The following is a 26718-nucleotide window of genomic DNA, read 5'->3' as shown; positions in this document are numbered from 1 at the left end:
CACAGGGGATGGGGTCTTGGAGGTGAGATGGTGTCAGCAGAATGATGGATGGGACACAGCTTTCGCATTCAACCCACAGCACAGGTTTCACAGGATAAACTGCTCTACCTTGGCTGAGGCCTGACTTTATTTTATACTCTCATGACCATACATCTACTTGGCACACAGTTTCATTCTCAACATACATGTTTCCATGGAACATAACAACAGACAGAAAACCTACGGAGATAGTCAATGAAACATTGTTGCTAAGGGCAGGATCAGTGGGTAGAATCAACATGACTCAGATATAGGTTAGGGAATTTAGAGCACAGATGTGCCAGAAGTTTTTATGCCTAGAAAAGAGGGTCCTATCTTAGTGGGTATATGAGAATCCTTAGGTTTAATTTTGTAAGTGGGCTCTACTGGTAATATTCTGGGGGGACAAAGTGGGACATCTGTATTAACCCAGTAAGCATGTTGCTCTCATCTATTTTCCCTGGGGCTAAGTAAGAGTAATAATCATGGCAATTCCAATAATAAGGGGATATTAATAATCAAAGTCACTTGGAGGGGTGGTTCAGTGGGTGTTTCCATCCTTCCTGGGGGCTGCTTTGCAGTCCCCAGTTTTCACATGGAGCGTGTCAAACAGTGTGGTCTTTGATGGCTCCTGGCATAGACTGACTACATGTTAGTTGGGACCAAGCTTTTAATAGATGATTTGAGAACCTTCTCTATAACCCCTTTCATTTCCAACTACAGACATTTCCCAGGGAGTTTAGTAGAATATAAAGATTTTTAGATTTAGTCAGGACTTGGGTTCAAATGATATTTGGATAGGTTATTTGGAGATGATGCCACGGACATGATACATCCTTGACAAGTATCTTACTAGTTTTAACACCTAACGCCTATGACTCAAGACCAGAAAGTTTTCCCACGGGGAAAGAAAATTCATCAGTTCGTCGTGTTTCCACAGTCCTCAAGTCTCATAAAATATCACATGTAAGTAGGAATAATATATAGAGGAAATGTGCCTATGGGCTCAGTATTCAGCATATATAATCAACTGTTCCAAGTTCCAGACTTGAACTTATCAGAGCCAGTTAGTATCAAGTGCCTGTGTATGTGTCAGGCACTAAAGAGGTCCTGTAAATATTAATGAACTTTGACAATGATAGAATCACTTGCTGTTCTTGTAACCTCCATGATCTTGTGCCATATTTTTGAGTGGAAATGAGCTGCTTTTGCTCCCAAAAAAGCAGCAATGTGCAGTTTATTGTCTTTGGTCACTCAGTTATGGAATGACACTATTACCACACTAAAACATTCAGACACCTAAGATCCATGATGGCAAGTATGAATACAATATATAAAGTCCATGTATCTGACATAAACAGATGTAATATATAAAAATTATTATAATGCTTAAATTAATATCATAAGATCCTAATTCACTTAACTTAGATCTGTTCAGCACCATTTACTGAGTTAATGAGCAGCTCTCAAATTCTAACTAGTAACATCATAGACTACATTTCAAAGATCCATTTAGTGGAGTTGAAATAAATCATATTCTACTTGCCATACTGCTCTACGGTACAAATAATGCTTAATCAAGGATCTGACTAGGGACATGGCAATTTTCTGTTTTGGGGTTGAACATTACCATTTATAAAGGGAAAAGAATATGCCTCTATATATCTCATAGGGAAATGAGATTAGGCCAAATGCTTTCTACAAATTCTCATGACTCTTCATTAATGAAAAATAAACATAAATCTATCCCAGAGTTTAGGAAGAAAATTTCGAATTTCATTCGAAACAAACTGGAGTTACCTTTAAATCTCCTTTTAAGGGACTTGTTAATCTCTAACAATAAAGTCTGCTAAACTGAAGTGATACTGGATGTCAAAGTGAGTAATAGTAGTTTCATTCATTCATTTGACTACAAAAAAATATGTCAAGTGTACATATCTAGAAATTCCTAAATTGTATGCACTGTAGCTAGTTAGGGAACCAAAGAATAAAGGGGTGGAAACTGTGCCAAAAACTTGTACATATTAGGTTTAAAGTTCTTCAATTCATTTGTTAACTTGCTCTCAGAAAGTTTGGCAGCAGTTTTTTTTCAGGTTTTAGATCTTACAAACATTTTAATCAATATAGCCTTTAAAATCAAATATCATTGCCTTCAAAACCAAGTAAATATTCTCTCGGTACTTCCTCTTCCATTCTCAGTGCCAAAAGTGGCAGAGACCTTTTAACAAAAAGTCTGACAATTTGATACACTAGACTTCGACCATTTATGTCAGATGCATGGTTTTATATAGCTATCAGCGGGATTTAGTATAGATCTGAAATTGTTTGCCAGATCTCTTGGGATTAAAAAAAAAATAATACCAGGGCTATCAACACAAGCAGGACAAAGAGAAAATAATGTGTATTTCAATGAATTTGATTGTAGATGTGATCATCAAGCTCCTTTTTATGGAGCAAGAAGAAAATTAACCTCGATCCATTGGGTATCTCAGAAGTGTCACTAAAGATGCAGTAGGCTTCCCTTACCCTTCTCTTTTTTAAGCTTCAAGGTCAAGTGCCTTATAAACCATATATGTAGTTTTTCTATATAGCATTTTAGGCTACCCAAATGTGACCCTCATGAAAGCTGTATTACTGTCTCCTAGAAAAAAAATGAAATAAAATACCTTTGTACTAAGCATTGTTTATTTCTTCTAGTTTAATGGAAGGTATCAAGTTTAAGATATCCAAGTATTTTGACTTAAAAGTCCCCACACATCTTGTTTTGTTGTCAAGCCACTGCTGTCAAATGCTATCCACACATTTAACATTGTCTTATTCTATGAATTTCCTGGTGGTTAGCCAACTAGAAATAAAGTGCCTCAAAGGGCAAACCAAAGTAGCAAGAAGTAAAGTTGTCTCACAGGTCAGGGGAATTTGTTTCTGGAGTTTTTCTTGGTATCCTAGAAACATTCAGGGAACATTGCATTCCATAAATGTCTTCAAGACACTGAAGTAGGACCAGATTTTAGGGATGAGAGGATCTGGTAGCCTTATGAAGGCTGAAGTATTTTTAAAGAACCAAAGGTTTTGACATTTTGAACATCTAATTCATGTGCCAGAGTATCTTCCCTAATTGTATTAAGAACAGGATTTTTTAACCTATCATACCGCTGGCCCCTCAGATGAAAAACATCCTCTGGGTTTCACAAAGTAAAACCAAGGAAAAGTTCCAGTGCTGTTGGATAATTTCTACCTGTTTGTAATTCATTAAGTATGGCCAAAACCCTTTTCTTTGCATTATTGCATGTACGCGTTGTCTCACTTGTTACTTTCTCCTTTTTTCAAGATCTATTGACAGATTCATTGTCAGGGATTTGAATGACTGTTAGACTTAAAGCTTAGGGAGTGAGAGCATTTTCAGTGAATAAAAGTGAATTACTTGTTCTCCAGAAACAACGTATTCCTAAATATCTATACTGTAAATCCAGAAGTCCAGAAGTCATTTTACCACTTTACTTAAAAATATTCTTTTTTGAAAAAAATACAAGCATAACTCTTTTTACATACAAGTACAACAACAACAACAAAATAAATGTCTATAAGGTAAAAAAGGCACCAGGAATTCTCTTTACATAGGCTTTTTAGAAATGCATTAGGAAAAAGAGATTATACACCTAATTATTCCCAGTGGGAAAAAGACAAAACATCCCAGTGGGAAAAAGACAAAACAAATAAATAGCAACTTGATATTTGCACGTGTCAACAATAGAAGAAATGAATAAAACTCCTGAGTAGGTAAGTCCAACTCTTGCCTTTAAGGGTTCAAGAATATTCCTAAATATAGAATTTACCAAAAGGTTCCTTAGTTAACTTCCCTCTTGTGATCCTCTAATGTACTTTAGTAGTAGTTTAATGTTTCCCTTGTCCTCTGGTACTTTATAAAGTTCATGACTCTCTGTTTTAAAGCTGGAAAGGACCATTTAGGGTCATCTAGTCCAACCCTCCTCATTTTACAGATGAAAAAATAGAAACAGTGCCCCAAAGTCACATAGCTAGTCAGTAGCATAGTGATAGAGATCTTAGTCCCATGTTTTTCCCATGATGATGGTATCCATATTCAAGTCCAGAAGCTGTTCCTTCTATTTTGAGAGGCACAGGTAATGGGACCATGAAAATAGGCCAAGTGTTTCAGCTCTAAGCCAATGTCATAATGAGCTTCTCCCTCTTTTTTCTTTTCCGTTTCTTCTCTTCAAAACTGTTTGTGGCATCGGAGAAGAATTCAACTTCGCTCTTTGCCTCACATTCCCTCTTTAGAAACTCGAGCCCTGCCATATTAAATCCGATAATATCCTAGAAAGAAACATGAAGAACATTTAAGAAGTTTCCCCTAATTCACCTCAGTGGTAATGAATTTGCTGCAGGGAAAAACTAATCTTCTAGCCAGTCCCCCCACATCCTCCTCCCAAGTATTCTCTTTAGGTTTGTGCAAATCTTTAAAATTCCATTGGGGCACCTTATATCCAAAAGTGACCAACACTAGTCCCTAGTCACAGAAGCTTTGGGACCTGTAACTACTCATTATAACAAGGTAAAGAAACTTACCCGAACTTCACTGACTTTTGAAATGGTTGTTTTCTTCAATTTCTCTATCACTGGTACAAGCATTTGGTTACTACTGATTTGCCCAAAGTGAATCCTACAAATAGCAAGCAAAAAGAGATGCTCCAGAAAAGCCACCAGATTTGTCCCTTCCAAAATAGGAAGTCACCTTACAAAATCTACTGGATCATAGATGAGGAAACCTGCATTTGAGAAAGAAGGCAGTACAGGCCCATACTCAACCACACGGAGTTGTGTTGACACACAGAAGGAACTTAATACAGGTTTGCTCAATCTGAATTCCCTTGATCATACTCCTGACAAGTGGCCGTCTTTCTACTCCCTGAATTTCCCGTATCAGTTCCACACCTTTCCAACCAAAACTCATCATGTATTAAATGTATACAGATAACTAATTAGGGAATAAGGAAAGGCTCCCAGAAAGAATGGCAACTAAGAATTCTAAGAGGCAGAAGTAAGTATTGAGGGCATTGTGTGCTTTGAGGTTAGCTGCTTCAAAGGCAAGGAGGAAAAAGGAATTCTGAGTATGAAAAACAGAAAGAAGCTGGACTAGAATGTCAAATGACTAAAGATGATTAATGTGAAATAAGTCTGGAAAAGTAGGCTGTGCCCACATCATGAAAGGCATTAAATACTAAGCTAGAGAGTTTGTGTGTTAAGAGATAAAAAAACACATCAGGTTCAGCAAGAAAATGATCTGATTAAACGAGTGCTTTATGCACATTCTATAGCAGTTGTGTGGAGGACAAAATGGAGAAGTTTTGGGAAATCAATAAGAAAGCTATTGCAGTAGATCAGACTAGAGGTGACAAGATCCTGAACTAGAATGATGGCTGAGTGAGAAAGGCAAGTAGATGTGAGAAATGCTATTGAGGTATAATCAATGAGAATTGGCAACTAATTGGATTTGGGGTGGAAGGAGAGGGAAGAGTCAAGGATGATTCAGAGGTTATGAACCTGAGTGATTAAAATCAAACAACAAGCATGTAATTAAAGATGACAGTGAACCCTCCCAAAAAAGAGAAGTTTGGAGAATGGATGTTTTAGGAATAAAGAAAATGAGTTGCATTTTGCACCTGCCTGAGAGCACCATCTGAAGATGTCCAGGAGATAAGGATCCAGAGCTCAACAAAGAGATTTATGCTATACAAATTTGTTAAGTCATTCACAAAAATATAATTGAACCTAGAGGAGCTAATGAACTCACTGAGAGAGACAGTATAAATTTGGTGATACAATTAGGTAAGAGTCACAGGATGATCAAGCAAGGAGACTGAGAAATGATCAAAGAGGTAGGAGGCCTAACAGGACAAATTGGTTTCATGTAATTCAGCAATAATGTCAAAACCATACCACCTAAGTCTTCATTCAATTAACCAGTTTTTCTACATCCTTCCTCTCACATTCTTGTTGTAGCAGTGTCTGCCCCTTCTATATAAAGCCTTTAAACCATTTTGGCTTCTCAAAGATTTGTTCTGTTTGCTTTCTGGTTCTCCAATATAGTCCCTCAAATTAAGGCGGCTGGATAAGTGACTGAGAAATATGGTATAGCCATGTATTTAATTTCCTAAGTAAAAGGGAAATAACATCTACTTGTATTACAAAAAGCTTTTCAGGGAAGTTGTAGATGAGACTGATTATGCAGGTATTAGGTGCATTTGCTGACCTATAAAGACTTCTTAGATTCTGATAAAATGTCATAACAAGGCTATAGCCAGAACCCTATGAGATGCTACTAGAAAGCTCTCTTCAATCTGACATTTCTCTCTTAATCAAGCCTCCTGGCAGGTGGTAATTCAGTGATGAATATCATCCTGTCTATACTGCTCCCCTTTTTGTCCACAAGAATACCCTAAAAATTTCTCAAATGCTTGGATGAAATCCAGGTAAGGCATGACTAAAGCATTTTCTCAAGTTACCAGACTAATAAATATGTCATGAGATTTTTAGGAGATCGTAGAGACTTCCATTCCACCTTCAAAACAGATCGACTCCCAATTAGACTGTCCAAGAATCTCCTAGTTGATCATCTTGAAACTTGAGGATTCTGAGAATATTACTCAGGGTGAAATAATTTTCATGAGAAATCCCAGTTCAGAAAAGGTATGTTAATGTTTTCAATGAAGATTAAGAAAAAAGACATTTATACAGTGAAAACATGACCTAGATTCATACAAAATCCAAAAGGACCACATTAGATTATAAAAATATGAATTCCCATGATGAGGCATTTTTATAACAATTTATGTCCTATTACACCTAGTAAAAACTCAGAGAAATACGCAATTATGCCTATTTTAAAAATAAGTCAATTTTAAACATGGCAAAATAAACCTGTATGTACAAATTTATAGTGCATTTTTGGAGTGTGGGAAGGAAATTCCCCTCCCTTTGTTTTATGTCATCCATCAGCGACCTGGAGGTTGTTTACCATTTTGAGATGTGCAGGCATAGACAGGCCCTCAGAGAAAGGAAGTTGAAACCAAGGAGGCGGGAAAATCGATCCCACAGGCAATGGGCAATGTCCCCACACCCTGGCCAGGCAAATTAAAAAACTATGATTGATTCCTGAGATGTGGCATGGGAGAGCTACTGGGTGGAGAAAATTGCTTAAAAGTTGAGACCAAGACACTGCTCTCTCACTCTCATGCTCTTCTGACTGAAGGCTGGACCTAAAGGAACCCCTGTCAGTGGTAAGCTTCATCAGATTGGCATGTAGGATGGTAGGCTAGGCAAGTCACTACCTCTTTCCTACATATCCCTCTCTTTACTATCACTACTTTGATGTAATAAACCTACTAGCAGCCTCATAATTTAATTTTAAATATTACAGGAGTGACTGGAAATATGAACAAAGGACTTGTGAACCTTGGATCCCCCTTCAGCTATGTGATGCTACCCACCCTACAAGAGGGAGACAGTGCTTTTTGGGGGATGGGGGGAGGGGAAAAGGGGTGGAACGTTACCTGAGGAGGAAGAAGAGGCACCGGCAGAGGAGTTCAATATTAGAACCCAGCTGGAAAAATTCATCAAAAAGCTTCAGAATGTCTGGCACATATGAGAAAGGCAGCACCAGGAGGGCCTCCTCCAACTCACTTTGACAAGAGGAAAAGAAGAACATAAGCAGAGCTATAGGGGTCAGAAGAATAGCCCCAAAGGGTAATCTGTTTCTACAAGGACTATTCAGTAGAAAATTAGCTAGTTTTCTTTAGATCAACTGTGATGCTAGAAATAGAAATACTTAATAAGCACTTGGCTTATTAAAGAAAGGTTATTGAAAGGCTTAGAATCACTCTTAGAGCTGAATCTATATATATGTCCATAAACACTAGACCTGGGCTCTAGTCTGAGATCTGTCACCATTTTGGGCAGTTACTAACAAATCATTTAAACTAGCAAAGGATTCCATCTATAAAACTTGCCCTGCTGACCTCTCACAAGACTGCTGTGGAGCATCAAATGAGATACTCAGAAAGATGCCTTGAAAACTGTTTGCATTATATCATCATTAACTAACTAATGTTAAAATTGCAAATTAATAGTAAGTGCCTATGTTAATAGGCTTCTTATGTAGTCATCAATTAAATGACCATTAATGTCCACAAAAAGTTCTGATGAAGAATCCATTCAAAGAAGATCCTCCCTAGGTGTTCTGTATACAACAGGCACTCAATAAATACCACTGATTTACGTAAGTAATAAATCCTGTTATGAACAACACTTCCTAGGACTCACCTTGATTTGATACCTTTAAAGACTTCCAGTACATATGCAGAAGGCTATAAATGAACATAAAGAATATTATTAGTAGTCTCTTTTGGCTAACTAGCTTTTTACAGAAGTCCTAATTTTCTCCTAATCTAAATTTCCCATCTCATCTAGTGGAAAAGAAATTGGCATGACTCCAGACTATCTTGCAGAATGCAATTAGATGAAATAATATACAGGAGATTCTAGACAATGACTATGAGCATCCAGAAGTCTACTCATAATAGCCAATTAATGTTTAGGTGGCAGACAAATCTAGCTAAGCGTTCTAAAGTCAACGTCTTTCTCCCATAAACAAAACGTGTCCCTGAGAGGATATAATGTACTCCTCAGGATATCCAAAGGGGAATGGTGGAAGTTCTTAAACTATACTCACTAAGATGTTTCCATAAGCCATTAAGATAGGGTTAACCGGAAGAGGAACCTGTGGAGAAACCAAAGTTAATATAATGATGCACATCCTTTGTTAGATTAATGTCCATGCAGTATGATGATGATGCAACCAAAATAGTAGGGAGATAATTCTTGCTGGGCTATAGTCAAGTGTAAAAAATTGAACAGGTCTAGAAGCTCCCAGAACAAAATCTAACATCTATTAACATGTGACCTGCTGTAGCTGGGTTTGTCAAAGGAAGACTTTACTCATCTTACTTAACCTCTGTATTAGGAGGCAGCTAGGATGCCTCAGTGGATAGAATGCTGAACCTGGAATCAGGAAGACCCAAGTTCAAATCTGGCCTCACTTTCTAGCTGTGACCTTGGACAAGTCACTTAACCTCTAATTGTCCAACAAAAAGGATCCACTGAATAAGGAAATGACAAATCACTGCAAGATCACTGCCAAGAAAACCCATGGATAGCTATGGTCCTTGGGATCATGAAGAGTTGGACACAACTGAACAATAATTCATCTCATACCAAAATCTCCAATCCTTACTTTCTCTATAAAACCACTTTCCTTCATTCACTCATCCTTCCCTCAATCTCTTTGGGCCTTGTTTCTAGTGTTTACATTATTAACATTCCCTTATCACATTTATTTCCTTCTCTTGATCATATATCATTTACCTCACAGTTTGACCCACTGCCTCTACTCATTTCCTAAAGGGAAATTAATAACTTCCTCACCTCTTTCCCTGCGGCTTTACAAATGGCTTCATGTTCTTTCATCTTTGCGGTCTCTTCTCGGTATAGCTCGATGGCCTCCATGATTCTCTCAGCCTGCCCATGCCATACAAGGAAGAAGTTAAAAAAACAAATTCCACTGAAACCAGAAGGCCTGATCATGATCTCCAACATCTCCATCTAGATTCAGTTTAACCAGATGCAAATGGAAAGACTCCTGCACCTTAAGTAATCAAATACCCATATATACAAGAGTCTCTTAATAATCAGGGACCCTTTTGTTTTGAAAAATTTGCAGGGGATTAGGGATGTCCCTAACTTAGGCTGCATTATCAAACATCTTAAATAGAGTAGTTGGCAAGAATGCTCATCCAGAAGAGCCAGACTTTTATCTTTTCTTCCCAAGTTGCTCTTTTCTGTTGGCTATAAGGAGAGCACCATCATCATATCTTCATTCTTACCACAAAAGGGCCTTTTGATTGACAAGCAGTAATGCATTTGTAAGAAAGCTGGAACAGTACCAAGAAAGTATTCTCTACTCCTAAACTAACTTACCGCTTTGACAGTTTCGACAGTTTTCTTCCCAGGAAAGTAAGAATCACCTTGGGCCTCTCCAGGAACCTGTATGAAAAAAAGGGTACCTTAAATTCTTGTTACCAAAACTGCAAAAAATTTGATTACTTGAATTCATCTAGAATAACATTCCCCTCCTCAATAATACCTAATAGAAAGATCCAATTTCTTAAATTTCTTCCAGATTTTCCCCACATATCATAAATAAAAACAATTCCCAACAACCTCTTAAAATTTGAGGCAGTACACCAATTATTTAAACTCAAGGTTTATACTTTTTGTACTAATTATAATAATTCATAGTGTTTATAGTTTACAAAGCTTGCTCTCCACAAGAACCCTGTGACAGGCAATACTAATATTATTAGTTCCATTTTATAAATTAGGGAAATAAGGGACAAGGAAATTAAGTTCCCAGGGATACATCCCAGGGATCCCATTTTTACCATTGCTATCAGATTCTTTATGGAAGGCAATAATGCAGAGATAAATAAATAAATAATGAGTAACGTTACCTAGAAAAGAACCAGCAACTTCCCCCCCCAACAACAGATTTACAGTGGAAAAAATATCAAAGCAAGTCTGGGAATCTGTTGCTTTAAAATAAGACAAATTATAAACTCTAATTCTAGTACAAAGAGAGCTTTACTTACTACAGGCTGATCTTCTTTGGCCACACTGTCCTCATATTCTGCTTCTCTTTGCTGCCAAGAGATAAAGTATGAACAAGTTAATTTATTTCAGTGGCACAGATTACTAAGTAGGCACTAAGATGCCTCCAGAGAACACAAATTCTTTACAAAAGTGAAAAAAGTGAGATGACTTCCTAGCTACCGGTGGGTTCCCTCACCAATGGATAGATAGCCTCTAAACTGGTTCACTCAGCACCAGTTCTGTTAACTTGTATGAGTTCCTGGAGGTGACCCATAATCCTTCAGCTAGATTATCTTCTAGACATGCCCCATTAATGCTATGATGTCTAAAACTGAAGCTAACAGTCTTACCATCTCTTGTTCTTCCTCTAGAATGAGGGGTTCCTTTGTTCTCTCCCACAGTCTTAAGGATTTGTCATGGGATGAAGATACAATGTAATCACCATTAGGACTAACAGCCAAGCACCATACCTCTTGGTGGTGTCCCTGGAGAAAATAAAGAGCCAAGCAAGGAAGTATAACATTTGTTTATTACTAAAAATATAGTAAAGGATCAAGGTTCAACCTCAGAATTACTCTTAAAATTCAGTTGGAACAGAGTGGTCAAAAGATTACCTCCAAAGTCTGGATGTGTTCAAACCTATCTGCATCCCATTGTTTTATCTTGTGGTCTTTCCCAGCAGTGAAGAAGAGATGAGATTTGGGTACAAACTGTAGATACATGACACTGAAAATGAGATAAATGCCCTTATGTAACCCCTGAGGCAGTGAAAGAGCCCTTATAATTAAAAGCATCCTAGGTGTGAATAGCTAGAGCCGTGAATGGCTGTCCCTGGAGAGCAGATAGTCTCTGTTGGCCACACTAACCTGTTCTTTACAAAGTATGTCATTGCTTGCATGAGAATAAATGTACTACTATAAGACCTGGACAGCATAAGGAGGGACTCAAAAAGTGCTTTATGGTTACTTTTGTGTGAAAGAACCACTCACTTACCTGTCTTCATGGGCAAAGAGAGATCTATGGCAGTCCCCAAAGTCTAAGCCCCAGATTTTCACATTCCTATCTGCAGAACCAGTTGCTATTAGTGCCCCATCCTGTGATGAAAGTCCAAGAAAGAAATCATTACTATTAATTTCCATAGTACTTTAAAATGTACAAAGCTCATTCCCCACTATGCTGGGCTCATGTGAACCAAATAGGAACAGATCTTTCTTATTTTAAGAGAATGCTCCTTGATGTTCACAGACTGGGGAGAAATGGCATGACGTCATAACTTAAATTTAAAAAATCAAGGTATCTCCTCAACCAACCAGGAACACAGAATGGTCATCCTCTGATTAAACACAATATGTAGCTTATGGAACTTTTAAAAGCTTTACTTACAGAAGAAATGTCCATGCAAAGAACAGGTAGTTTGTGTCCATATAAAGAGAGGAAAAACTAAGCACACACAAAAAAGAAAAACACAATAATTTAGATTATATTTTCAAAATACAGATACTATTTGCCATCCTAAAGTCTAAATGTAACATTTAGTGCAATGCTTATCTTTTTTTCCAAAGTCCAAATGACCATATATCAACCCTTCAATGATTATAGTTTCAAATCCACTGTATACCTAGCAGAATGCTTTGCATATTGTAAGAACTTTCTCAATATTTGATTGAATAATTTGAAATTCCTAGTAAAATTTGAAATCACTTAGATTTCTTCCAGGCAAGTGATCATCTATTGGACCTTATCACTGTGATCCTGAAAATTAAATGCCAGAGTTTCAAACCTGAGGCTCCCTAAATACAAGGACTGCAAAAAGGAAACTAATAAGTGTTTATCACATCATTATAAAGTACATTTTCACTGACTGTCCTCCCCTACTTTTTCCCTTTTCTCTACCTGGCAGCTTTTTTCGAATTTCAGCTAAACTCCTACATTCTACAGGAAACCTTTCTTAGTAACTAGTGCGTTCTCTGTTAATTAACTCTAATTTATCCTGTCTATATCTTGTTTGTACATGATTATTAGCATGGTATCTCCCCATCAGAATGCAAGTTCCTTGAGAAGAGGACTGTTTTTTGTCTTTCTGGTATCCCCGGTTTGGTACAAGGTAATCACCTGTTTACTTGACTTAAAAGAGAAACTAACTTTCTAGTATAACTGGTTGTTTTCCTAACTGCAGGTCTCCTTAGAATCTTAAGAACATGTTATACTAGCAAGCCTAGTATAACAAACCAAGTTCATAAAACAGATAAACAAAGCGATTCACTTATTCAATTTATGATTACTTAAGAAAGAAATTTACATCTCTACCCCATCCCCATAGAAAATTATTCAATTACAAATATCTGATTTACAAATCGGCTTTTTAGGAGCACATCTACCAGAGAAGAACATCTGCACAAGAAGGAAGAAATAGTTATTTGATCACCAGTTTACAGTATTAGAGCAAAGTTTCCCCAAGGCTGTACCTTCAAAGTGTCAACATAGAAGATTTTCACTGTACAGTCCAATAAAGAAACAGCCAGTAGCTGTTGATTGGGGGAATAACGCACAGAGAGAACTTCTTCATCAAGCTGTAAGATACGGGTCTGCTTCACAGAAAGCCTAGTACCATATAACAAGAAAACAACGTCTAAATGTTTTCTGTGATATCATACACCTCTGAAAGTCTAGAATTATACTTTTTTAAGTATCTGCTCTTTGGAACACATCACACTCACCTTTTCTGGGCACAGTTTTCATCTTTCACTAATTCAAAATCCCAGAACTTGACAGATTGGTCAGCACCACCAGTTACAAAGCCATGCTGAAAGACAAAAAGAACCAAAACAAATTCTGGGTCTGGAAGTCAAAGCCTAATTCTAATATGTGTGAAGACTGGATTTAGCTATCTCCTGATTGTAACAATGAAGGTACTTAGCTCTTCCTTTATTGGGAAAATTGAATTATAATTCCCTATTTTTAGATTTTAATCCCCAAAAGTGTTAACTCGGTATTTGAAGTAGATCTATCTATTTTTAACTACAAAGAGGTGGAACTACTAAAGGTACAAACTAACTACAAAAGGTGTGATCTAACCAAAAAAGGTATAATCTAACCAAAAGTGTGAACATCCATTCCATATATTGAGTGGCCAGTCCTGGAGAGGAGTGTCTGCTGTGATTGGTAGACATGAAATTGAGGGGAGGTGACACAAGAGAAAAAGATATTTAAATAGAGGACCACAGAGGCCATAGAGAAAAATGGAAGAACTCTGACTTGGATTTGGACTGGAGGATCAGTCTCTCAAGCTTGGAGTGAAGAATAGTCATTCGGAGGAGAGACTAGAAGACAGACATTTGAGGAGAAACTGAAAGACAGACACTGAGACTTGGCTGCGGAACTCGACCCTGGAGGAACTCATGCAGTAGACCTTAGAATGCCTTCCTTTTAGATGGTCACCATGGTGAGTGAAAGGTTGACTTATTTTACCTGCCTTTCTGGAGGTGTCTCTCTCTGTCTCTTTCTCTATTTCCTTAATATCTTCCCTCTATTGTATATAAATGACCATAAATTCTATTCTACTTTAGTAATTCATTTTGGGATTTAGAAATTGAATTCCTGGCGAACACCTATTAAATATTAAGTCCAACCCACAATTAAATTTAGCATATGGGATTCTAAAGAATATTTCCCCTTCTTACCATCCTGGTTTGGAAACTATGGAAATGGCAGCAATCATGAGAAAAAACTCCATGATTATGCTATAAACACAAACTATAGCTGTCACTCAAGAAATTCCCTATTGCAACCTTAGTGATGTATAATTACTGGTGAAAGGTCCAAGTCACTGTGTTTTGAAAAGGAGATTCTTCAGAGACAGACTTTACACTTATAAATATAATATAGTACAACTATTCCTCTCAGCTTAAACAGATGCTAGTGTTCCCCCCACCCATCTCACCCTTTCCTTGTTTCTCTTAAAACCAGTAACAACCACAGGCTGAGCGAAGTTATAAATACTGAGCCTTATATACTGACACAAGTAACCTGACCAGAATCAGGAGAAATTATTTAGTCTTAGTCTGAATGAAAAGATCATATCTATAAAGATTAACTATAAAGCAATAAGAATGATCTTTAAACCAACACAAAAGAATTTAAATTACTTTGTACTTAAGTGACTACTACCTACCAGAGAATTCATTGAGGCTGCACAACAATGCTGTCATTTCTCAAAACAATTTTTGAAATGCATTTCAGCTTAAAAATACAAATAAAAATCAATCTTTCTTCACTGCACCCTCATTTTTCTTCCCCAAATTGTATTACCAACCCATCTTATTCACCAGATACAGTTCTGAACAATTTTTTGTGACTACCATAAAGTCAAGTTGACCCTTGAAAGCCAAATATTGGCCACGAATGACTGACAATATTCAAAAGCATGTACATTCAGCAGTGAGAATAATCCCATAGGAGCCCCCAAAATTTTCTGAAGGGTCAAAGAATCATTGGTGTATATATAGCCTAACTATCCTGAAAAGAATGACACTAATTGTTCTTTCTAGAATGTTCTTTCAGTGATGATGAACTTACGGCACAGGTGCCAAAGATGACACACAAAGCACTCTCTGAGGGCACATGGTGGTCCCCACCCTTCCCTTAGTTCATTACTAGAAAGGCAGAGGGATTTGGGTAAAGCGGTTCCCTCCCTCCCTCCACTGAGCCTGATGACATTTTTTTTACATCCCCCACCCCTCTGGCCAGCAGCCCAATGGGAGTGCACAGGGTTAAGGTGGGCAGTTCACAGGTAGAAGAGCTGGAGGGAAGTGGCACCCTTGGACCACTCTGGCCTCCCCTTTACCCCCATACTTTTGAGGACATTCCTCATTTCACCAGTTCCTCTATCTAGCAGCCCAACAGGAGCACTTTCTCCCTCCCCTGTGTGGAATAAGGGGGTGGGGCAGGGTGCACTCCAGCACTCAATGTGGGGGAGGGTGGTGGTGGCACATAGCACTTGATCTGGGGGTTGGGGGTGGGGCTCAGTACTTTATCTTCAAAAGGGTGGCATCACTGTTCTAGGTTCTAGTATATCTGCTTTAAAAACCAGTCAGTCACATTACTATAAAGCCACCCTTTATTGTACAATAGATGTACAGTTCCAAAAAGAAATATTAATTATACTTCATTTCAACCTCTAAAGACCATATTTCCAAGAAGATTTTGCTCTAAAGTCTCAACTTCTAGACTATCTCTAGGCAATACGAGGGTCCTGGGGTAGGAGAAGTATGATCTATTACCCATAAGGCCTATATAAAGGTGAAGATGAATGAGAATTTATTTCCTAAAAGACATCTTTATCTGGAAATGGTGTCACATAAGGAGTCTCAAGATCTGGATCAGACCATGTCTCTGAAAAGGGACATTTTGGTAAAGAAATCCTAAGAGAAGCATTCATGGCTACTATAAAGCACAACCCTAAGAATGAAGTCATGAAATTCCAAGGGAGAACCAAATGTTAAGAATCTCATTCAGTTACCTGATCTGGAGAGAGAGAAATTGACCATAAAGCTCCATCATGTGCTTCAACTGTCTCCAGCAAATTTCCTGAGGCCAAGTCATAAAGCTGTAGCTTCCCTGTCTTAAAAGATACATAATTAATATTCCAAGATATGGTAGCATTATTGACTGTACAGCTCATGGAATGTACAGAATAGGTCAAGATCCCAAGTTGTAGTCTTCAGCCTCTTTACTGGCATATTGAGTGATAATGACACTTCTTTGTTTTCCAGTTTTCCAGACTTTAAACTGGAAACACCAAGAACAAAGAGGTCCATGGTAATCAAAATGAACCTAAGGCTGATCAGGAAATGTAAACTAATAAATAATAGACAAAGCAGCCCTGAAATCAGGCTGAGTTGTCTAACTCCTCTAATGTGATGCAATTTTGTAATTTGCTGACATGAGATAGGGTAAAATACTTTTGTCACCATTTCCTGCTCTTGAATCCTATCACTACTATCTGTTATCTCTTTTCTTTGACAAGCAAATTCCTAGAAAATGCTGTTTATTCTCTTACTCTCTTTACTCCTTTCTCAACCCTTTGTCTTCCAACCTCACTACTAAACAAAATGCTCTCCAAAATGTCTTATTTTCCATCCTCATCTTTATTGATTTTTCACATCACTGCAACATGTTATACTGCTGGCCACCACCCTCTCTCTGTCTGGATCCTCTCTAGGTTTTTGGGTATCTCTTTCCACTTGGTTTTCCTCTCAACAGTTCTGCCACAGCTCAGCCTCAGAGGGACCCTTGCCTATAATAATTGGCACCTAACAGGGCTCTATTCCAGACTCTCTTTCCTTTTCCCTATACCTATTCTTAGTGATCTCATCAGTTCATATCAGTTCAATTATTATCACTTTGCAGATAATTTCCAAATTCACATTTCCAGTCCTTAATTCAGTCCCTTATCACCAAAGGTTTACTGTGTATTTTAGGGTAAACATCTCATAGGCATCCTGAGTTTGTCAAAAAGAAATAATCATCTTTTTGCCCCAAACTATCCGTTTTCCCAACTTCCTTATTTCTAGCAAAACCTAGTTGTTACCATTAAATCCTCATATTGTGGCACCCCATATCCAACTAGCTGCCATGTTTTATAAATTTTACCTCCATGACATTTCTCCTATTTCTCTGACTATTCATGAAGCTGTCACATCCTTTGTTCAAGCTCTCCTCACTTTTCACTTGGACTAACTAATCTAATAGCTTCTTATGTGGTTTCTGCCCCATCATTCCCCTCTCTAATCCATTCTCCAAATGGCTGCCAAAGTAATGTTACTAAAGCACATCTCTGATCATGCCATTCTCTTGCTTAAAAATCTACAGAAGGAGCTGTTTCTGTCTTCTAGGTTCAAATACTAACTCTTTCTTAGGTATCTGGCATTTCTCCATTCTCTGGTCATCACTTAAAAAATTCTAATTCCCATCTCAAAGCCTTTGCTGAAACTGTTCTTGGGTGGGAGATGTTCTCCCTCCTCACAGCTCCTAGTATCCACAGCTCAAATCAAGCACTACCTACAAGTCCTTCCAGATCATCCTACCTGTGTTTCCCTCTTTGCCCAAAAAAATTTTCTTATGTCAGTTTATTTTCTGCATTCACTCAAAGGTTACATGTTACAGTCTTGTAATAGCATACTTGTAATAGGTTTCTTTTATTTCGTCTAATACAACACCTGGCCATACATGACTGAATTAATTGGAAACATCAAAATGGCTTGGTGAAAAAGAGCATTCAATTTTGAGTTATAAGAGATGAATTCTAAATATGACTCTATCACTTACTGACAGTAACACCTTGAGCAAGTCACTTAACAAAGTGAGTGTCTCAGTTTCTTCATCTACAAAACAGGGATAAACACTATTCCTTGTCCACCTTGTAATGACTGGGAGGATCAAATAAGACAACATATGTAGAATTAATACTACACATATTTTCACTTTGCTTTAAAGGCTTAAAACACTTTACATAATTTAATTTCTTGCTACAGGTCTGTAAGTTTCATAGAACTGAACACTTATTACCATTCACAATTCTTCCCACTAAAATACAAATGAGTTTCATTTTTATTACTTTTAAATTGAGATGAGCTCTTCAAGTTGCATAATCTAATAATCACAAGATGATGAACCTGTACCCTTCCTGATATTTGCCGCTGGTTAAAGACCTAGATGCCTCATTACTTAAAGAATGACATTTCACAAAATGTAGTGAAAAGGCTCTAGAAATCCAAAACAAAGCTTTAGTTTACCTTTGTTCCTATGATCACCTGCCTATCTCCAGGCACAAATAACGAACAGAGAGCATATTCACAAGCCATTGTCCGAATACACTGCAATGTAGATCTATAAGAAAATGGGAAGGATCATAGTATCAGAGATTAGAGTTTCCTTTAGAGGTCATTTCTCTAACTCCCTAAGAGTAAAGACAGAACCTTTTCTCCCTTGCAAAGAGTAGAACCATCTATCCCTAATACATTTCATTATCTTGATCCTGAGGCTCTAAAGCTTCAAGGAACCTGAAATCAAAGCTCATGATTATATATCACTTCCTCAAGTGAGTTGGTCTTACAGGTCTCAGCCTTAAAGACAAGTTTCCCCTTGTGGAATCCTATTCATTTAAAAGTATTATGGAATGTTCCTTATAATTAATGAGAGGGAAAGAACGAACGAACGACCAAAGCTAGTCCATTAGTTCAAGATGACTTCTAAATTAAAAAAAAAAATTGACATTTAAAATACTCCTAACTCCTGATAGTCTTCAAATTGATTTGGCTACTTCTTCCCACAGCATGATACCAATGAAAGGCCAACAGACCAAGAGAACTGCAATAGCGTGCTAGTGGAACAAATCAAATTCCTCTATAGGATTTGTGACCCTGTAGTCACTCAGTTTCCTCATTTGAAAACTGTTAATAAGACTAGGATTACCTTCTCCTAAGGATTTCTGTAAGAATAAAATGATGTAATATGACAATCATATTATCAATAATCATGTAATCAACAATTATCAACCACACTATTTAAAAAACATTTTTGTATTATTAATTAAAATAATTATCCTAGTTAGAATTATCATTAATATTAATTAAATTTAGTAAAAATTGTGTTGATTTACTCATATTCATTATTATAAGTGAAGTCCAAAGTTTCTTTTATAGTATAAAAATTTTAGATTTAAAGATTATTTCATATGAACTATAGTCTTCATATATTCAAATTATGACAAAGAAAAATGAAATGTAACATCAGATGAATTTTTAAGGAACTGCATTCAAATGCTTGGAGAATCAATAAAAATCTCAGAGTCAAAGAGAAGGATAGTACCCTGATCCTATGTAGATTAGCCATTAAGAAAAGCAGATTCACAAACCTGTTCCATATCTTGACAGAATCAGCAGCTGCTGAAAGAATAGCAATATTGTCAGAACTAAATGACAGGGTCCGGACATCACTGCGGTGACCTCCAATGGTGATCCTGGCTGTCCTGATGGGCTGTGGGGCAGGAGTAGATGGGTTCAGTGTATATACTTCCACTAGATTGTTTTGCAGCAAGAAGACAGCTTTCAATCCTCCGTGGGGAGAATGAATCAAGTCAAAGGACCTATGTGGGAGAAAAAGAAGATTCCGGTAATAAGCTTATTTTCTTCACAAAGATGTCGTCTTCTCAGTGTTCAGGATACTCTAACGAATCTGAAGGGAGAACAGTGGGGCATTCAATTGTAAACCATTCTCAAGATTTTTAAATGTCATGCCTACACAACCTAGACAATTTTTTTGTTGCTTTTGTCAGCTGTGTTCAACTTTTCTTGGAGTTGGACCCCATTAGGTGTGTTCTTGGCAAAAACATTGGAATGGTTTGTCATTTTCCTCTCCAGCTCATTTTACAGATGAGGAAATTGAGGCAAATAGGGTTAAGTGTACAGATGAGGAAATTGAGGCAAATAGGGTTAAGTGATGTGCCCAGAGTCATACATATCTACTAAGCATCTGAGGCTTATAGTAAGCAAAGACACCTTGCTACAAAAACGATTGACAGGGACATATGACACAGAATCACATGAGTGCTTGGGTCAAGATTCTAAGGGCCCAACTGAAACCAGACTACTGGGTGAAGCTTTTGGAGTAGCTGTGATTTTCATCTTTCTACGAGTTTTCTGGCCCATTTTGAGATTGCAGCTTGAGGAGAAAAACTGCTTGAACTGGCTGCTGGAAGCTAGACAAAAGACCAAAGAAGAACCATCACTTCTCTGCTGGCCCTACTTTGGACTTTACCTCTGGGATCTTGGCTCATTTACTGGACTCTTTCTTATGAGGTTCTGTTTGGAGGGAACTTAACTTATTTAGCCTAGATAAGTTAGCCATTAGGATAGTATTAAGGGAATTTAGGTTTAGGAATAAGACTAAGAACTTTTCCTTCTCCTTTGTTACCCTCCTTCCTCTCCCATTCCCCATCAATAAACTTAAAATATTTAGATGTTTCCCTCTTGTCTCTTTCCCTTAAACAATCCCATAATAACAGGTTGATGATGTATCACTCAGGAAGATGTGTCTTTCTGTGATTTTTAGATTTTCCCCATCGTGCTTAGTCTAGCAACCAGGGATGTACAAACCCACACTACACTGGCATGTGCTAGCAAGTGACAAATCAGAAACAACTGACTGTTTCCTGGGCTGTCCAAAGCCAAGCTTGAGCCACCATTGGCACATGTGAGACGCAGGAAGTGATGTAGAGAACTGCCTTTGGAGTTCTCATCATTTCCTGTGGAGATGGCTGGGCGCCAGTTCTATCCTGGAACTCGAGCCTGGAGGAGCTCCCTCAGATAGCTTCCTTGAGATGGTCATGTGGTGAGTGTTAAAACTGACTCCCTTTTTCCTTGGCTCTCAGGGGAGGCCCCTTTGGCCAAGGCCTTGAACTCTGGCAGCCTGAGCCAGAGCAGTTTAAATTAACTCTTTTTCCTCTCTCTTTCTTAATTTCTTCCTCCTATTGTAATTAAAACACCACAAAATTCCATTCTGACTTGAGTGTTTCATTTAGGATTTAAGAAATTAAATCCTTGGTGACCAATAATTTTTACATTCAGTCTCAACCCTAAATTTACCCCTTACATTTCTAACCAAACTCAGAACTCTATCCACCTAGCTGCTCCAAAATAAGAGTAATGCTAATACCACCATTATTTTCCAAGAAACTAAAAACTTATAACATGTTATCAATTTACTTATTTCCAAAGGAGGAAAACAAGATAAATTACTAATGAATGAAGTAAAGATGAAAAGTCACAAGGATCGCACCAAAAATGAGAACAGAGTAGTGTTATGTTTTATAAAGAATCATTTGCCTAAATCAAGAATCACTGTCAATGCCTAGAGCAGTAAGAATGCTGTTTTTGTTTAGTTTGGGTTTTGTGCATGGGTAAGAAAAGGGGAAAGACTATGTCTATTTCTGTATGATGACCAATTCAATAACATTTATTAAGCATCTAGAATGAAGAGGGAACTGTGCTAGGTGCTGGGGTAAATAAATATTTAGATAAGATAAAGTCCTTGCCCTCATCAAACTTAGACTCTAGTGGTGGGAAAAGGCACACATGGATGAATATAATACAAAACAACGTCCAATAAATGCATTAGATACAAAGTCAAAGTTCTTTGTGAGGTATGCAGGGGAATATAATAATATAAAACTACTGACTGTAGAGATGGAGAGCAATCTTCATGAGAAACACTGCATGAGGGAAGCTGGGCTATGACTATCAATGACACTCCCATTCTTTTGGACCACATGAAAATATAATTACAGAGATCTGTATGTACCATCACATTTACTCACTTAATCTTGGCTGAGGCTTTGATGTTGGCTACTCGTTGGATCTCATCTTGCAGAGACATTACAACACTGACCCCAGAATCCTCTTGCTCCCCTTCACCAGAACTTAACCTAGAGAAAAAAACAAAAATATCTTAAAAGCACACTTCTCAAAAAACAGACTTCTATATTTCTCAGAGTATCCTTCCATTAAAGAATCCCAAGAGTGTGCAAGATAGTTACAATAGTGTTTTTAGTGAAATTCTTAAGAATTTCTTATGAGGGGACAGCTAAGTGGCTCAGTGGATTGAAAGTCAGGCCCAAAAACGGGAGGTCCTGTGTTCAAATATGACCGCAGACACTTCCTAGCTGTATGATCCTGGACAAATCACTTCACCCCCATTACCTAGGCTTTACTGCTCTTCTGTCTAAGATGGAAGGCAAGAGTTAAAAAAAAAAATTCTTTTGATAGTGAAACTGGGGAGGGGGAAGGGAGAAATTAAAAAAAGGGATCATAGCCAATAGTTCTCCAGACAACAGTAGTAACATCATATATTTGTAACTTATTATTTAAGAGGCGATATCTGGTGAAAGCCTAGTTGCTGATTGCCTTTTTAAAAGAGGAAAAATCTCACTTCCCTAAATGAAATTTCAATTCACCCATCAGTAAAATATGGATTATGCCATACATTCATAATTGAAATAAGCTGATAGAACTTACTTAGCTTTCTTTCTGGCTTTCTTAATTTTCTTATCCATTTTCTTCTGAATTTCCTCTTTGGAAAGAATACAAAACACTTCCAAAATAGAATCCGTTCCCTACAAAAGGCAAACAGACCAATAATAATCAAGAACAAGGAAAGAATGCTGGAGTCTATTTTCTATATAGCCATGCCTCATCAACTATTCCTTCCCTGCTAGGAGATGGAGTATAATGACAGAGTATTGAATTTGGAATCAGATGACTTGTCTTCAAACCCCAGTTCTGCTACTTACTCTAGTAATTATCTTGAACAAAATGTTTGATCTCCCTGAGGCCTTGGTTTCCTTACTTTTTAGATGAGGAAAGTGGATTGATTATATGATATTTCAATTGAAAGGGGTATATTTCCAATGGTGCTATTACATCACACACACACACACACACACACACACACACACACACACACACACACACACACACACACATGGGAATGTCAGGGATCAAAAGAAATAGGTGATCCATTTGTTTCTTAAGGTAACATTTAACTCTCAATCTACAAGTCTATATAAAGTCGAGTAATTTCTTTGTACCTCAGTTAATTCATCTGCAAAATGGGGATACAGTTTAAATAATGACCATGATACAGATGAATAAGGTAAGGACCTTAATCTTAAATGTCTGTACAATACTCTAAAATGAATCAACATGTTTTTTTCACATTTTTATTTCACATTTTATGGAAAAGGATTAGTTTTCTATTTCCTGCTATGTTTATTACTTACATGACAAGCAAGAATCCTGCCTGTGCGGTCTATGGCAAGATTTACAACTCGGTCTCTTCCTTCCCGCATTATGGAACCAGCTTTGTTACATGAAAGAATACGCTACAAAAGAAGAAAGAGAAGATGCAATGGTGAAAGCAAGCTCTGCTTCATCTTTGGGAGGAAGAGGGAAGAAGTGAACAGTGGGATTCAGAAGGATAACTGGAGTTTTCTAAAAGAAGGGCAGATGCCCATCCTCAAACCCTTCAGGTCTTCCTTCTCTAACCCATCAGACTCAGAAAAGAGGTAACATAAGAATGGACCATTACATCTTCGGGATCTTCATCTACGCCAGGGTCCCCTGTCTCTGTTTCATGATTCTCCTGGGTCCCAAGAGAAGATCCTCTGCTCTTCTTGGAGTTCGGTTCTCCAAGGTCTTTCAGCTATTCATTGCATAAACAGGGAAAGAAAAAAAAGACATTGTAGATGAGGCAACCATCTTTGCCTGTGTACATGGCATGTTCCTATTGTAGGAGTTGGTCAGAGAACATTGGCAGCTTGTGCTCTTCATGGACTGGACCTTTCTAATGACACAACAACCACATCCCCAAACCACCAACTATTCTGCTATCAGCAAGTACCAAAACCATTATCAACTGTGATGCTTCACAAGTTCATGGTTCTGAATGATCCCAATCCTTCTGTGCATCCTGCACCACCCCTGGCGCCCCAGGATGGTGACCATCTTACGCTGAACTCTATATTAACTCTAGCACCTTAATTGAATGAGTACTCATTTCACTGAAGGACAAAGTTTCCTAAAGAAGAATGCAAGTGAAAAATATGCAAGAAACTTGACAAGTCTTTATTAAGTGCCCACTACATACAAGGCATTGTACTAGGGATTCCATGAAGCTCATCAAGCCAATAAGGAAGATATGGTCAAATAATTACCTCCTCTATATAGGTGATGTCCCAAGCCCTCAGCTCACTATCTGCAGAACCTGTGATGAGACGTTTTTCTTCAGACACCAGAACCATTCCCCAAACCTGAATAGAGGAGACACAAATAGCATGACTTTTAGAAGTTCCAATTGCTAGGATATCTCACTATACTAGTATGGGTATTTTACAGTGAATTTTCTTTTCTTTTTGTCTTGATTAAGAGTCCTTTCAGAGCACAAGATAAAGTTAATCTCCTCTTCACTTGATAAGAAAAAACTAATTTACAAAGTATGGTGGTATACTAGAAATGGGGAAAGTGTGACTTTTAAAACTATCCCACCCTAATCAGACTGTACTTTAGAAGATCTGATTTAGCTATTTCCTGATCAGTAGCAATGGAGATATTTGGAATAACAGAATCAGGTCTTGGAAACTCAACATTTCACCCCCTCCTTAGTTTAACAAGATTAAAAAGGTCTGCATCAAATTCAAAGACTTAATTATCTGAGGAGATGGCCTTCAACAGACATGTGCAGAAAAAATTGGACAGACCCCTAGGCTGTCCTAAGTCAAGCTAAACCATCACTGGTACAAATAAGATGCAGGAAAGTAATGTAAAACCACCTATATAAGGCCCGTCACTTCCTCTCTCTTCCTCTTTTTCCCTGGAGAGGCAACTGGCTGAGTGTGAGAGTGTGCTAGGTGTTTCAATATCTTAAAGTGTTGGTGGTGAGTTTGCCTTGAGCTGATTCAGGTTCGGGTATCTGAGTTTAGCCCTTCTTTTTCTGGAGTTCCAGCTGACTCCTTCCTCCTTCATACTCTAAACCCTTACTTCCTTATCTCTTGATCTCCCCTCCTGATACTAGTCAGGTGGGGGGGGGGGGGGAAGTGTGGGCGAGAGGGAGATAAAAAACCTACTCCTTCTTCTTCCTTCTTAATCTCCTCCACTATCAATTAAATCACCATAAAAAAATTCCAGCTGACTTGGTTATTTTATTATTTGGGATTTCCCCTGGCGACCACTTAAATTTAGATTTATCAGTCTCAACCATAATTTTAACCTTTGCAAAAGGCATATGCGCCTGGCTCTGCCACAAAGGAAGTATGTGACTTGGGCCAAATCACAGCTCTGAGGACTTCAAGAACCTCCTCCACAAAATGTGACAAGTGGATTTCATTATTTCTAAGATAATCCAGCTGTAAGACCCTGTCATCTTCATAAAAACAGCTTTTTAAATCAACAAATGTTAGCTGTCTACTTTGTCCCAGACACTGAAATTAACTGACTAGATGGCAAGTAGAAGGATCACTTTATTATTAAAGACTAGCAGAAATAAAGAGAATGATGTCAAGGGATTTTGAAAAGAGAATGGGATAAAGAGATGCTCACATAGAATGATCAGAGGCAAAGTCTTCAGCTGAGAAGGGGAAGGAGTTGTAGGGGCTTGAGGAAAGCAGGTAAAGTTTAAAAAAACTTCTATGGAAAGTGAGATGTGGAACCAACGAAGGAAGAATTTTAAAAAATGACTTATTTCAGTGAAAGTCCAACTGTTGTTGGATAGCAAGAACTTATAATGTGCACATGCTGTAGTTATGAGATTTCTCCACCTTCATTCAGTGACTTCTAAGTAGGAGTGGAGGAATTGTGTGGGCATAGTAATCCTGAGCTGAAGTTTAGTTATAAGAAGAGTGATGGGGGGCAGCTAGGTAGCTCAGTGGATTGAGAGCCAGGCCTAGAGACGGGAGGTCCTAGGTTCAAATCTGGACTCAGCCACTTCCTAGCTGTGTGACCCTGGGCAAGTCACTTGACCCCCATTGCCTACCCTTACCACTCTTCTGCCTTGGAGCCAATACACAGTATTGACTCCAAGACGGAAGGTAAGGGTTTAATAAAAAAAAAAAAAGAAGAAGAAGAAGAAGAGTGATGGATCAAGGGATTCAAGGACAAAAGAACAGAGGATGATATAGAGAATAAATTGTAATTACTGGGTTGAGTAGGAAAAGGAAGTGAATTCAAATAAGGAAAAGAGTCTGACAAAGTTACTGAGGGGTAGACGGAAGAGAAGGTATAGGTAAGGGTGATGAAAAGGTGTAGAAAGAATTAAGAAAACATAGGGAAAGGAGGAACAATAGAAAAAGGTTAGGGCTAGATAGGCAAATATGTTTCTAATGAGGGAAGAAAAATACTACATGGTAATTGCAAGACCTAGTATGTGACC

At 37.9% G+C, this 26718-nt stretch overlaps 2 protein-coding genes across 3 annotated transcripts in view; one reads left to right on the top strand and one right to left on the bottom strand.

Annotated features, from left to right (window-relative positions):
• The window catches only part of SPAG17 (sperm associated antigen 17), a 285233-nt gene extending 282537 nt beyond the window's left edge, over window positions 1-2696 (top strand). For both annotated transcript variants that reach the window (XM_056819265.1, XM_007485278.3), the window contains 2 exons: window positions 872-984; window positions 2444-2696. In XM_056819265.1, the coding sequence (XP_056675243.1) occupies window positions 872-984; window positions 2444-2449 (119 nt within the window). In that variant the 3' untranslated portion in view covers window positions 2450-2696. The remainder of the gene's footprint in view (window positions 1-871; window positions 985-2443) is intronic.
• WDR3 (WD repeat domain 3) overlaps window positions 2686-26718 on the bottom strand; it is a 34400-nt gene continuing 10367 nt past the window's right edge. Inside the window, exons 6-27 of the mRNA XM_001366140.4 lie at window positions 24509-24604; window positions 23884-23997; window positions 23576-23677; window positions 22812-22909; window positions 22115-22222; window positions 19655-19885; window positions 18534-18627; window positions 16259-16360; window positions 13458-13543; window positions 13206-13341; window positions 12124-12180; window positions 11734-11834; window positions 11355-11466; window positions 11091-11225; window positions 10740-10790; window positions 10069-10134; window positions 9517-9609; window positions 8765-8812; window positions 8356-8399; window positions 7587-7715; window positions 4603-4696; window positions 2686-4350 (exon numbers count right to left, since the gene is read on the bottom strand). Coding sequence (XP_001366177.2) covers window positions 4195-4350; window positions 4603-4696; window positions 7587-7715; window positions 8356-8399; window positions 8765-8812; window positions 9517-9609; window positions 10069-10134; window positions 10740-10790; window positions 11091-11225; window positions 11355-11466; window positions 11734-11834; window positions 12124-12180; window positions 13206-13341; window positions 13458-13543; window positions 16259-16360; window positions 18534-18627; window positions 19655-19885; window positions 22115-22222; window positions 22812-22909; window positions 23576-23677; window positions 23884-23997; window positions 24509-24604 — 2253 coding nt within the window. The 3' untranslated portion in view covers window positions 2686-4194. The remainder of the gene's footprint in view (window positions 4351-4602; window positions 4697-7586; window positions 7716-8355; window positions 8400-8764; window positions 8813-9516; window positions 9610-10068; window positions 10135-10739; window positions 10791-11090; window positions 11226-11354; window positions 11467-11733; window positions 11835-12123; window positions 12181-13205; window positions 13342-13457; window positions 13544-16258; window positions 16361-18533; window positions 18628-19654; window positions 19886-22114; window positions 22223-22811; window positions 22910-23575; window positions 23678-23883; window positions 23998-24508; window positions 24605-26718) is intronic.

Source organism: Monodelphis domestica, chromosome 2 (assembly GCF_027887165.1).
Source record: "Monodelphis domestica isolate mMonDom1 chromosome 2, mMonDom1.pri, whole genome shotgun sequence".
Classification (NCBI taxonomy): Eukaryota; Metazoa; Chordata; class Mammalia; order Didelphimorphia; family Didelphidae; genus Monodelphis; species Monodelphis domestica.
This window is presented reverse-complemented; position numbering and strand designations above follow the sequence as displayed.